Source organism: Rhinopithecus bieti, unplaced genomic scaffold (assembly GCF_001698545.2).
Source record: "Rhinopithecus bieti isolate Rb0 unplaced genomic scaffold, ASM169854v2 scaffold_9997, whole genome shotgun sequence".
NCBI classification, from domain to species: Eukaryota; Metazoa; Chordata; class Mammalia; order Primates; family Cercopithecidae; genus Rhinopithecus; species Rhinopithecus bieti.
This window is the reverse complement of record NW_016806398.1, coordinates 1,676,249-1,689,070: the sequence shown is the minus strand read 5'-3', so window position 1 is coordinate 1,689,070 and position 12,822 is coordinate 1,676,249. Positions and strand designations below refer to the sequence as shown.

Here is a 12,822-nt window from a genome sequence, read left to right as displayed (position 1 = left end):
GGCTGCAGTGAGCTGTGATTATTACCTCACTGCACTCCAGCCTGGGCAACAGAACAAGACCCTTGTTTCAAAAAAAAAGAAGTCCTTAGAACGTACAGAACAGTACAGTTAGTTGTTAATAGGATGATGGTGGTGGTGGTGGTGGTAATGATCCTCCTGTCCTGGCATCGGAGAAGAAGCCCGTGGACAAGGTTACTTGGAACAGGAGCTCTGGTTGGTGTTTTACGATTTCTCTGTGGTCCCTGGGAAGAAGGACCTTCCCCATCTCCTCCTCCCATACCCCAAGTCAGAGCAGGTGGAAACAGGAAGAGGTGGTGAGGGCTGGGGCTGGCCCTACCCACCCCCATGGACTTTTGTTTGGCTTCTCCTAGGGTGACCTTGGACCCCTGGGCACCCCTGGGGAGCAGGGCCTCATTGGGCAACGGGTAAGTTGAAGCGATTTATTCTTCCTGAAAGCCCCCAGGGTGCAGGGGAAGAAACGGGCTTTTCTCAATCTCCCTAAGCCTCAGTTTCCTCAGTTACAGAAATAGACCATGAACCTCTATAGCCTCGCTCAGTCTGTCTTGGTAGGCCAGCATTTCCACAGTGTAGAAAAAGGCATTTTGTGGTCAAAATGCATTTTGTGGCCTGTAGTCCCAGCTCGGGAGGCTGAGGCAGGAGAATCGCTTGAACCTGGGAGTTAGAGCTTGTGGTGAGCCAAGATCGTGCCTGGGTGACAGAGGAAGACTCCATCTCAAAAATAAAAAAAAAGAAAGAAGGATCCTGAGGTTCTCGAGGCTCGGTAGAAAAGAGAATGATGAGCATGCATCCTATACTCACTGTGTATCAGGCACTTTTCTCGAGGCCCAAGGAGTACAGCAGTGAGTAACGGAGACCTGTCTCTGGAGCTTGCATTCCAGTGGGTTGATAAGTGATACCTGCCATGGGTACAAGAGGATCACAGACCACCCAACTGGCACATGGTTGCCATCCTGCATCTGACAACCCCTGAGGCCCTTTCCAGCTCAGACTCTGAACAGCGATGAATTCTAAAAGCAGAGAGACACCCAAACTTCATTTGATGGACATTTCAAGAACTGTTGTCCAGGGGCGTCTCTGGAGCTAGAAGGGCAAGCCTGGTTGAGGGTCAGCCAGGGACTCAGTGTTCTTGTTGTCATTCCCAAGCTTGCTGGGAAGAAACGTTGAAAGACTGGCCTCCCTTTCCTCATCTGAGAAGTGGGATTCCCCCAAGGAGTTCCAGGAAGGCTTGCTCCAGCTCCAGTAAGAGTATCTCACATGGCTGCCAGGTGTGGGGCGCTCACACCACGCCTTACAACAACCCTTGAAGGAAGGTGGTGTCAGCCGCATTTTTCAGATGAAAAAACAGATGCCCATGAGAGCTAAGTAGTTTGCTTGTGGTCAAACAGCCAGTGAATGGGAAACTGAGAAGTAGCATTGATGTGTGGTTGATGTCAAAGCCTGTCTTTAACTACTAGGCCACTCCGCAGCCCAGCCAACCAGCCTAGAGATGAGGTCCAGGACAAATCCATGACAGGCACCTTCTAAATTCGTGACCTCATGTAGCCCCCACCCCACACCACCCTGCAGAGGGAGCTGTCGGTAGCTTGGGGGTCTGTTTCCCCTTTCTGGAGAGCTGAGGGTGGTCACCTCAACCTTCCTGTTCATTTGCTGACTCAGCCCCTGGCTACCATGCACTCACTGTGTGCCAGGGCTCCCCAGGGTCCCACTGCCTGGAGATCCGTGGGTCAGGGCACTGCCCCAGGGAGGGGGAAGAAAGGAAAAGCACACCAGGGCCTCCTCCCCAGTAACATCTCCTCCTCTTTCTCCTCACCCTTTCCAGGGAGAGCCAGGCCTTGAGGGTGACAGTGGCCCCATGGGACCTGATGGGCTGAAGGTAAGTGCCCTTTTCGGGCAGGGTCTGGGGACCCTGGCAGGGCATTGCTTTCCCATCCAAGACCTAAGTCTCCTCCCAGAAGCACTGTGTTCCCGTGGAGATCTGAGATGAGACCTCCAGCTCCCATTGACAGCAGGGTGGGGAAGGGTCAGCAGTGTCCAGCGGCTACCTCCCACCCTGCTCTCTGAACTATCTGCTCAGGTGGGACCAGGACCATCACCACCTTGCAGTCTTTCCTGCTACCCTTCTTAAAATATCAGCTTCTCTTGGCTAAGGGCGATTCCTGAGCACCGGCACTACGCCAGGCCCAGAGCCAGGGTCTTTGGTCTCTGTGATCTTCCAAATAACCTAGAAGGTCAGGAAAATAGTAATTACCACCAATGACTTATGAGTCACAATTTAGGGAGGATTAGTCACACGCATACCAGGCACAACACCAAGCCCTGTACCAGCTGGATCCACAGGGCAATGGAAGTTCTGTCTTTAGATGAGGAAACTGAGACTCAGAGCGGTGAAGCAACTTCCCCAAGGACACACCACTAGCAACTGGCACATCCAGGACCCAAATCTGGGCCTGTTTGACCCAAATCTGCTCGCTCTGCTGTACCATGCACCCATTCTAAAGGCGAAAAGGCTGAGGCTCAGAGGAAGGCAGAGATATATTCAGGACCTATGGCGGTGAGTGAGGATCCAAAATTCAAACCCACAGCTCACAGGTGCCAAAGCCTGCTGGCCCACCTTGACCCTTTGTCTCCCTGAGAGCCTCCTGTCAGCCACAAATGTCAGGACTCTGAAGAGGCACCCTAGCTCACCTGAACTGCGGGTGGGCAGGTGGGCACCGCCCTCTGACTCTCCAGACCCATCTTCAGCCAGGCCAGTCCCTGGCCTCCATCTCGGGTCCCGCTCTGACCCCACACATGGGCTTTTCCCGAGGCTGGCCGGTCACCCTGTGCAAGTCAGCTCCCCAGCCCAGGGTCCTGAGGGCCATGTTGGGGTATCCCCTCTCACCCACCTACTCTCCAGGTGACCTTGGAGAAGCAGACCCCTTCTCTGAACCTCAGTTTCCCCATCCACAGGCCTCCGCCAACCCTCATTATGCCCTCCCCACAGTCTCCCAGGGTGCCTTGGTGACCAGCCCCTGCTGACTCCTCACGTTTTCTTGCAAGAGCGAGAGCGACCCCTGTCTGTCATCTGCCTGCTTCCTCACCCCCAGCCCTGCTGCATCCTAGGGTACAGCTGAGTCCTAAGACCCGGAGCATTTGACAGCCCCTCCACACCCTTTGCCAGTGCCTACTACACTGCGTGGTGATGCTGATGAAGGTCATGGCTAAAATGTTTTGGGCGCTTGCCACGTGCCCAGTGCCACTGACTCGAAGGGCTTTATGTGAATTAACCCATTTAATAATTAATCTTCCCAGCAACTCTCCCAAGCTTGATATATTACCATCCCCACTGGACGGATGAGGAAACCGAGGCACAAAGCAGCAGCCTTCTCACTCCACTCTGGGCGACCACCTTTCTTCTTGGAATGTCCACCGAGGTGGGCGGGAGGGGGTCTTCCAACCTGGGTGCCTCGTGCAGTCTTCTGCCTCCACCTTGCATGGCTTTTTGGCCCTGGCTTCTTCCTCTTTCCCTTCCTTCAAAGCCAATTCTACCTGAGTCCTTGTGCTCAAATGCACAGCATCTTCCCCGATCTTTACGTGAATCCCAGGAGAGACCCATTTTCTTAAGGTGTTTGTGCAGGAATCACCCCTCGTGGTGAAAACTGCGTGTTGAATATGCACAGCACTTTATAGTTTATAGAGTGCTTTTACACCCGTTATCTCTTTGCTGATGTCCAGCTGATGGTGGTGATGGTAGCGGTGACCAATAATAATTAGCTTTGATCCAGCATTCACGTGCCAGACACGCTGCTAAGCTATTTACATGGTTTATCTCTTTCAATCCTTGCAGTAATCCTTTCATCCTGATTTTACAAACGAGGAAACTTGCCCAGGGTCACACCACTATTCAGTAGCAGTAGCAATATTTGAACTTAGGCAGCATAACCCCAGGGATGAGGGAGGCATCGTCCCCTGAGCAGAAAATCTTGGAACTAGAAGGAGCCAGAACCCCAGGTTCACACAGCACTGACTTACTTGGTGGTATCAGGGAGTCTCCACCTCTCTGCACCTCAGTTTTCCCATCCGTAACTGGAGAGGGTTAAGGAAGGCGACTTGCAAGGCTCTTCTGAGCACTGACAGATGTCTGAGGATTTGGGGCATCTACAGGAACCCCCAGAGCCTGTTCTGCATGCGATTCACAAGGACGTCCACCCCAGGGGTCCAGTTAACCCCTGGAGGGTGGTCTTAGGCAGAGCCCAGGTGAGGGCCCTTTGCTGAAAACCCAACCAGCCTCCTGGAACAGGCTGTCTGCCTCTGAGAGTTAGGAGAACAGGTGGCCAGGATGACAAGCCAGAAATGGAACCCCAGAGCCAGGGGAGTCTGCAGGAGAGTTATCTGGGCCAGCCCCCTGTCTTCATGCCAGGCTGTGCTTAGAAGCTGAGGCTCTCAGCGGGAAGGGATCTAGGTACAACTCTGTGCCCAGATCTGCTCTGCACTGGCCCACGCCTCAGCTCGGAGTCTCCTGCCTTTATCTGTGCCATCTCTGGACCGCACCATTGCAAAATCTGCCCAACTGAGCTAGAAACTGCCCCAGCAACTCCCTCACACCCACCTCCTGCCCCGGAGCCCAGGCCCCAGCAGGCCCAGCTTGCAGCAATGAGCAATCGTGAGTCGCTCTCTCGAGCCTCTCTTCGGGGCAGGGCCAAACCCCAGGCTCCAGCTTCATGCCCTCTGCTTCCTGTGCTGTCTCTCCTCTGGATGCACACCAGTTTATCAGTGTCCCTCGTAAAGCTTGGCACTGGGGGACAGAACTGGTAAAGACACACTATGCTTTTCCAAGCCTGCTCTTCTCGCCCATCCCTTCCTCGTACCTGTGACTTCATGTCCTCTCCCATGGGTCTCCCTGGACAAGTCACAGCTAAGCCAGTGCAGATTGACCACAAGCCCCAGGCCTGCCAGCCCTGATGGAGACCACCTTCTGATGGACACCGCCTCTCGGCAGCCATGCCCATGCTGCACTCCACACCTCCTCTGCTCAAGGCTGATGAGGGTGACGGCCCATGCCCCATCCTAGAATCCTGCGTGCCCCATCCTGGGACCACACCTGCCCCCAATCTCTCTCAGAGTATGCAAAGATTACCGTGATGAGATAAGGCAAGCTTGGAGTGACACTGATTGCTTCAAAACCATAAAAAACCCATGCCGGCCTGGTGCAGTGGCTCACACCTGTAATCCCAGCACTTTGGAAGGCGGAAGTGGGTGAATCAGCTGAGGTCAGGAGTTCGAGACCAGCCTAGCCAACATGGTGAAACCCTGTCTCTACTAAACATACCAAAATTAGCCAGGCGTGGTGGCGTGTGCCTGTAGTCCCAGCTAGTCAGGAGGCGGGGGCAGGAGAATCGCTTGAACCTGGGAGGTGGAGGTTGCAGTGAGCCGAGATCATGCCACTGCACTCCAGCGTGGGTGACAGAATGAGAGCCATCTAAAAAAAAAAAAAAAGCCCATGCCAAGTGTTGCCTTTCCAAGGAAATAACCCCGGGTGCCCCAAAGGCCCGAAGCCCCAAGAAGACCTTGGTTACAGCCCGATCGCTGTAAAGAGGGCATGCTCAGGATCCTGCTTCAAAGTCCAGCTCCACCGCTAGCCAGTTGTGGGCCTCTGGGCCAGATGACTTGATTTAGCTCTACCTCAGTTTCCTCATCTGTAAAATGGGACTAAAAGCGGACCAGCCTTGGAAAGCTTTTGTGGGGATTAAGTCAGTTAATAAATGTGAAAGGACTCAGACTATGGTCCTGACATGGTTAGTGCCATATAAATGTTAGCTCCATCCATTCCCCAGAGAAAGTATTCTGCAGCCCATAAGAATGATCGCCATGCAGAGCCCAGAGCAGTGGGAAGGCACGTTCACCATAGAGCAAAGCAGTAACTATAACGAACAAAGATGGAGACCGGCAGTCCAGTGGGATTGTGCCTTTAGAGCTTAGTTTCCTGGAGCCAATGCATTGCCTTGGGACAGCTGCTTCACTGCCCTGAGTCAGGTGCATACCATCCAAACTGTTACCTACCATTTATTATTACTATTATTCACTGTTTTTGTGTCATCAAGGATTGAAAATGCAGCTCAGAAAAATGGAAAGTGGTTCTGAGAGGGAGAATTGGGTAAATTTTCTTGCTTGATGAAAATTTCTTTCTTAGGCACAGTGGCTCCCACCTGTAATCCCAGCACTTTGAGAAGCTGAGGTGGGAGGACTGCTTGAGTCTCCAACTCCTGGGCTCAAGCTCTCTTGTAGCAAGAGCTCATTTCTGCAAAAGAAAAAAAATTTAATTAGCTGGGCATGGCGGCATGTGCCTGTAGTCCCAGCTACTTGGGAGGCTGAGGCAGGAGGATGGCTTGAGCCCAGGAGGTAGAGGCTGCAGTGAGCTATGATTGCACCTCTGCACAATCTCTCTCTGGGAGACAGACTGAGACTCTGTCTAAAAAAAAAAAAAAAATCTGCTTCATAAGACTCTTGTTCTCCCAATGTGTCTAAGTTGGGGACAAATTGCCCTTGTCTCCTGTGAACTCTGTGGGGTGGGTGCAGTCAGGACCTGGGCTTATCTCTGAGTCACTCTGCCCTTCCCTGCCCAGGCTCAGACAGGGACACGTGGGAACCTCTAGGTCTGGGATGTGTCCTGTGCAAGCTTCAGGCTACACTGGGCTTGGCAGCTGAGTCACAGCACCCTGCCTTTTTGGCAGCGGAGGGACCTGTCGGGAATCTAGGGGCCAGTTGGCTGTGGATGTCTGAATGGAGCCCTGCAGTTTGGGGCCTCTGATGCACTTGGCAACTAACTTATTCTCTGTCTCTCTCCCCTCCTCATGCCCTGCCACCCAGGGGGACAGGGGAGACCCAGGGCCTGATGGAGAACATGGCGAGAAAGGCCAGGAAGGGCTGATGGGTGAGGACGGGCCCCCCGGCCCCCCTGGCGTCACTGGTGTCCGGGTGAGTGTGCAGGCTGCTTGCAGTGCCTAGGGCTCTGGGGTACCCTGAACGCTCATGCCTGTGCAGGCAGCTGGGCGGGAGGTCTTTTGGTAGTGCCACTGTGGTCCTTTCTCCGCCCGGTGGTTTGCCAGAGAGCCAATCTGACCCTGTCCCTTCCCTGCTTAACGTTCCATGGCTCTGCAGAACATCTGTTACTCATCCTACCGGCTCCCCTGCCCTGTGCAAACCTGGCCCCTGCCGACCTCATCTCGTCCATCCCCCATATCCAGACACACTGAACTTTTTTCAGTTCCTTGGACAAGCTGTGGCCCTTACCCCTGGGCCTTTGTCCATGCTCTGTCTAGGACACTCTCCTTTCCTCACTCCCCTGTCACCTACTTTAGTCCTATTTGGCCTTCAGGTATCACCATAGACATCACCTCCTCCAAAAAGCCATCCCTGTCCCCAGGCTGGGCCATGAGCCCTCAGGGACATGCATAACCTTCAGTGTATGTCTTGGTTCCATGAAGACCAAGACCTTTTCTGGTCTTCATTTATGTCTTTAACAGTGCCTTGGCCAGTGGCTCACGCCTGTAATCTGAGCACTTTGGGAGGCCAAGGCAGGTGGATCACTTGAGGTCAGGAGTTGGAGACCAGCCTGGCCAACATGGTAAAACCCCGTCTGTACTAAAAGTGTAAAAATTAGTCAGGCATGGTGGCGCATGCTTATAGTCTCAGTTACTCAGGAGACTGAGGCAGGAGAATCACTTGAACCTGGGAGGCGGGGGTTGCAATGAGTCGAGATGACGCCACTGTCTCCAGCCTGGGCAACAGAACGAGACTCTGTCACAAAAAAAAAAAAAAAAAAAAAAAAACCGGACCTGACACATAAGAGGTGACCAAAGTCTGTTTGTTGATTAAGAAGACAGAGCAGCTCTGCTCTTCTACCCTAACAGAAATGTACTTAGTCAGTCCACAAACACTCACGAGCATCTTCCCTGGGCCAGGTGCTCCGAGATTAAAGGTGTATAGACAAGTTTCAACGTATATAGACAAGGTGCCCAGTGCTCTCCTGAAGGTTCCCTCTTTGATGCTGATAGCAACCCCTGAGGATTGGGAAAATCTGAGAGGTAAAGGAAACTTCCCAGGCTCACACAGTGACAAATGGCAAAGCTGGAATTTGAACTTAGGCCTGCATGACTCTACACATACTGCCCCTGGGCTCTGGCAGAGTTGGAATCCAGGGCTTGGCTGTGGGTCTGTGAGGATGAGGCTGGAGGCAGGTGGAAGGTTGATTTCTGAGTGTCACAAATACTGGACTGATGACTCGGAACTTGACTTGGTAGTGGTGGGGGCGGTGGTAGTCTTGTACAGTTGAGCAGGGTTTGTGTGACCGAGGAGTGCTGGGTCAGTTCAGTCGAACTGCTTGGGACGTGTGGATTAGGTGGCCTTGCAGACAAGATGCCCAAATACATAAGCCTGCTGGCATCTACCTTGAGCCAACCAGCTGGTGAGAACTCACACCTCTGCTGCCATCCCAGTCTCCCTGGGGTGTCCATTTCGCTCTTCATCCCTCAAGCGGAGAGATCCATGTTACCTAGGCAAAGCAGCCCAGTTTGATTCAGGCCTGCTCTTGACACTGTTTTCCCCCCGAAGTGTTTACATGACTAACCTAGGACAGATCCAAGTTAGCCTGCAACAAACTATGGTTGTGGGAAAATGTTTGTTTCCTAAAAATAGCACTGAATTGCCAATCCCCCTAAACAGCTGCAACAGAATGAACTCACCAAACTAGAGAAGAATACGAGGGTGCTGAGTCAGCCAGGAGGCTTTCCCCGGGCTTGACTCAGCGGCGGGGAAGTGGGCCAAGGGGAATTTAGCAGGAGGGGCCCTGGCCCAGATTCTGCATTAGGAACTTGGTCTGCGACCTTTCACCCGCCCCTTGCCCTCTCTGGTTTTGCCCTTGGAGGATTTGGAAGGAATGTGTGCTAAGATCACTTTGAGCTCCAGCGTTCCAGGGACCCTTTTTTAGTGAGTGTTGAGTATCATGGCTGTGGAATGGGCAGGAACACGTGGCAGAAAAAGTCGTGGAACCAGAGTCCTGAGGTTGAACTTGAGTTTCTGGCTGGCTCAAGCAACCCATTCTCTGTGTGACTTTGGGCAAATCACTGCCCCTCTCTGAGCCTTGGTTTTCTTATCTATAAAGAATAAGTAAAACTCAGGATAGGAAAGCATGTTATAAAATGCACCAGAAATATAAAAGATTGTCTTTATAAATTTAGAGGACAAAGTGACTAGAGGCTGGTGGTCGCTGGTAGTGATGGTGAGTGGATGGTGTGGGTGGGGGCAGCAGCAATGGCAGTGGTGGTAATGATGATAATAATGATGGTAATGGTGGTAGTACTGATGATGGTGGTGGTGATGATGAAGATGATGGGGGTGATGATGGTGGTAGTAGTAGCGGTGACGGTGATGAGGTGGTGATGGTGGTACTGGTGCTGGTGGCGATGGTGATAGTGGGAGTGGGAGGGGAGTGGAGGTGAGGGTGATGGAGGTGGTGGTAGTGGTGATGATGATGGCGGGGGTAGTGGTGTTGGTGGTGGTGATGGTGATGATAGTGGTGGTGGTGGTGATGATGATGGGGCAGTGATGATGGTGGTGGTGGTGATGGTGGTGGTGATAATGGTGGTGGTGGTACTAATGATAGTGGTGGTGGTGATGATAATGGTGGTGGTGGTGGTGATGGTAATGATGGGGCAGTGACCATGGTGATGGTGGTGGTGGTGATAATGGTGGTGGTGGTACTAATTATAGTGGTAGTGGTGGTGATGATGGCGGGGGTAGTGGTGTTAGTGGTGGTGATGGTGATGATGGTGGTGTTGGTGGTGGTGATGGTGATGATAATGGTGGTGATGATGATGGGGAAGTGATGATGGTGATGGTGATGGTGGTGATAATGGTGGTGGTGGTACTAATGATAGTGGTAGTGGTGTTGATGATGGGTAGTGGTGATGGTGGTGATGATGGCGGGGAAGTGATGATGGTGGTCATGGCAGTGGTGGGGTGGAGGTGATGATGATGATGTTGTGATATGGTGTGGGCAGTGGTGATGATGATGGTGATGATGATGGTAGTAGTGGTGTGGTGGTGGTAGCTGTGTTAATGTCAATGTTTTGCCATCACTCCCATTTCTCATATGCCGGGATTGGAAAGAGAGTCACTTGGGCCAGGCCAAGTGTGTGCTGAGTGATAAGGCAGTGAGGGACCTTACTTGAGTCTCTTTGGCATCAGGATAAATACCTCCCACTCCGTGGCCTGGAAACAGTTGAGTATTTAAAAATAGAATTTTATGAGCCATTGGGGCCTTTCCAGAAATGCGTCTATATGGATGGGGCCCAGCAGAAATCTTCATTCCGGGCCCACAGCCTCACCCACTGTATGTATGCTCTCTGCCGGAGAGGGCACGTCCCAGCAAGTAGTGCCCTGTCCTGGGGGAGACGCAGCCTCCTGTCTCCCTGCCCCTGTACCGGATGCTTCAGCACTGACTCATCTCGCCTTCTGCAAGGGATCAGTCAGCCATTGCAGCCACCTCAGTGCACTGGAAAATGCCGCCAATCACTGTGACTTGGCTTCCCCGTTGCCTGACCATGACCAGCCTGGAAGGAGAGGTGCCCCAGAAGTAGAGGAGCTGCATGTCACTTCTGACCTGGCTGGGAGGCCCACAGAGGGCTTCCTCTCATTGAGCCTCAGTTCCTTTAGCTCCAAAACGGGATACATAATCCCTTCCTCCAAACACTGGTGAGAACTGAACGAACGTTTATGTAGAATGAGAACACAGCACATGGCCCGTGGTGAGGGTTGTAGGGATTGTTGGTGTTTTATCACCAGAAGAGCTGGAGACTTTGAGATTGCCCAGTGCTGATAGAAATGAAATACAAGCCATATACAAGCCACTCCTTTTAAAATTTCTAGTAGCCACCTTTAAAAAGCAAAAAGAAACAGGTAACTTTAATTTTAAGGGCCAGTGCGGTGGCTCGTGTCGGTAGTCCCAGCACTGTAGGTAACCGAGGTGGGAGGATTGTTTGAGCCTAAAAGTGCAAGACCAGCCTGGGCAACATAGTGAGAACTCGTCTCTACAAAATTAAATTAAATCAAATTAAAAGTTAGCTGGGCGTGGTGGTGCATGCCTGTAGTCTCTGCTACTCAGGAGGCTGAGGTGGGAGGATCACTTGAGCCCCAGAGGTTGAGGCTGCAGTAAGCTGAGATCGAACCACTGTGTTCCAGTCTGGGCAACAGAGAGAGACCTTGTCTCAAATTTAAAAAAAGAATTAATTTTAATAATATAGTTTATTTAGTCCAATATATCCAAATATCATTTCAAAATATAATCAATATTAAAATCATTAATAAGATATTTAGCACTCTTTTTGTAGTAAGTCTTTGAAATCGGCGTGTAGTATATATTCATAGCACATCTCAATTCAGATGTGAATTTTCATTGGAAATATCTGATCTGTGTTTAGATTTTCATTGTATATAAAATTTCACTGGAAATACTTGATCTGTATTGAGATTTCATAAAATTTACAGTTGAAAATGTAGGTTCATATACCCAAGTTACTCCAAACAAGTTTTGTAGCAACATAATTGGGTGTGTCAACTTTTACTTTTTTTTTTTTTCTTTTGAGACACAGTCTCACTCTGTCACCCAGGCCGGAGTGCAGTAGTGCTCACTGCAATCTCCGCTTCCCGGGTTCAAGAAATTCTCATGCCTGGGCCCTCCCAAGTAGCTGGGATTACAGGTGTGCACCACCACACCTGGCTAATTTTTGTACTTTTAGTAGAGACAGCATTTCGCCATGTTGGCCAGGCTGGTCTTGAGCTCCTGGCCTCAAGTGATCCACCCACCTCAGCCTCCCAAATTGCTGGGATTACAGGCATGAGCCACTGTGCCCGGCCTTAAATTTAATTTTTAATTAATTAAAGTTAAATAATATTAAGAATTCAGTTTCTTAGTCAGAGTAGCCACATTTCAAGTGTTCAGTAGCTGTATGTGGCTAGAGGCCACGGGGCTAGTCCCATACTAGAGGTGGAGAAACTGAGGTTCAGAGAAAGAGCAGGACTGGTCCAGGGGTACATGTGGACTCAGGCACTGGGATGCAGGCAGTCTGTGCTGAGGTCCTTCCCAGGCCACTGTTCCTGCCTTTCTGAGGACCACAAGGTGGTCTGACTGGTGTGTCCCTTTGGGATAGCATCATCTTTTCTGGCATCATAACTGATGCTGCGTTAAGTCTTAGAGCAGACATTTCTCCCTTGTGCTGAATCAAAGCCAGCTGCCCCATAATTTTCATGCACTGGCCACCCTGGAGAACATGGCTGGCCCTGCCCCCAGAACAGCTGCAGAAATCTGCAGACAGGAACCAAGTCCTCTGGATTGGTCCAGATGTTTCCTTGTTCCTCTAGGACCTCTTCTTCCTGTCCCTCTTCTATCACAATTAGTCAGTGCCTCTTCTTAAAGTACAATACCTATTCCCGAATGGGACATCACCTCCTTCGTTCTACATCTGGTGCCTCTGTTAATGCAACCAGAGGGATTACATCAAAGCAGCTCCTTAGTGCTTACCAAGAGCATAGACATTCTTTCTAGATCCTTTGAGGCTTGCAGTCAAGAAGTCCTTTCTAGGCCAGAAACACTACCTGCCCCACTCCCTCCATCCTGACCTGTGGCCCAGGATTGATTCTCTCTCTTCTCTTTCTCTCTGTGTCTGTCTCTTACTGTCACATTCACACTTGCACACACTCACTCACCCTTGCTGTGCAGTTTCTCTGACAACTGTGGACACAAAGCTGAATTTGCGCCCGCGCCCC

The 12,822-nt window shown here is 51.4% G+C and overlaps 1 protein-coding gene across 3 annotated transcripts in view; it reads left to right on the top strand.

Annotated features, from left to right (window-relative positions):
- Window positions 1–12,822, top strand: part of COL27A1 (collagen type XXVII alpha 1 chain) — a 161,273-nt gene that overhangs the window by 115,920 nt on the left and 32,531 nt on the right. For all 3 annotated transcript variants that reach the window (XM_017875934.1, XM_017875935.1, XM_017875933.1), the window contains 3 exons: window positions 372–425; window positions 1,841–1,894; window positions 6,868–6,975. In XM_017875934.1, coding sequence (XP_017731423.1) covers window positions 372–425; window positions 1,841–1,894; window positions 6,868–6,975 — 216 coding nt within the window. The remainder of the gene's footprint in view (window positions 1–371; window positions 426–1,840; window positions 1,895–6,867; window positions 6,976–12,822) is intronic.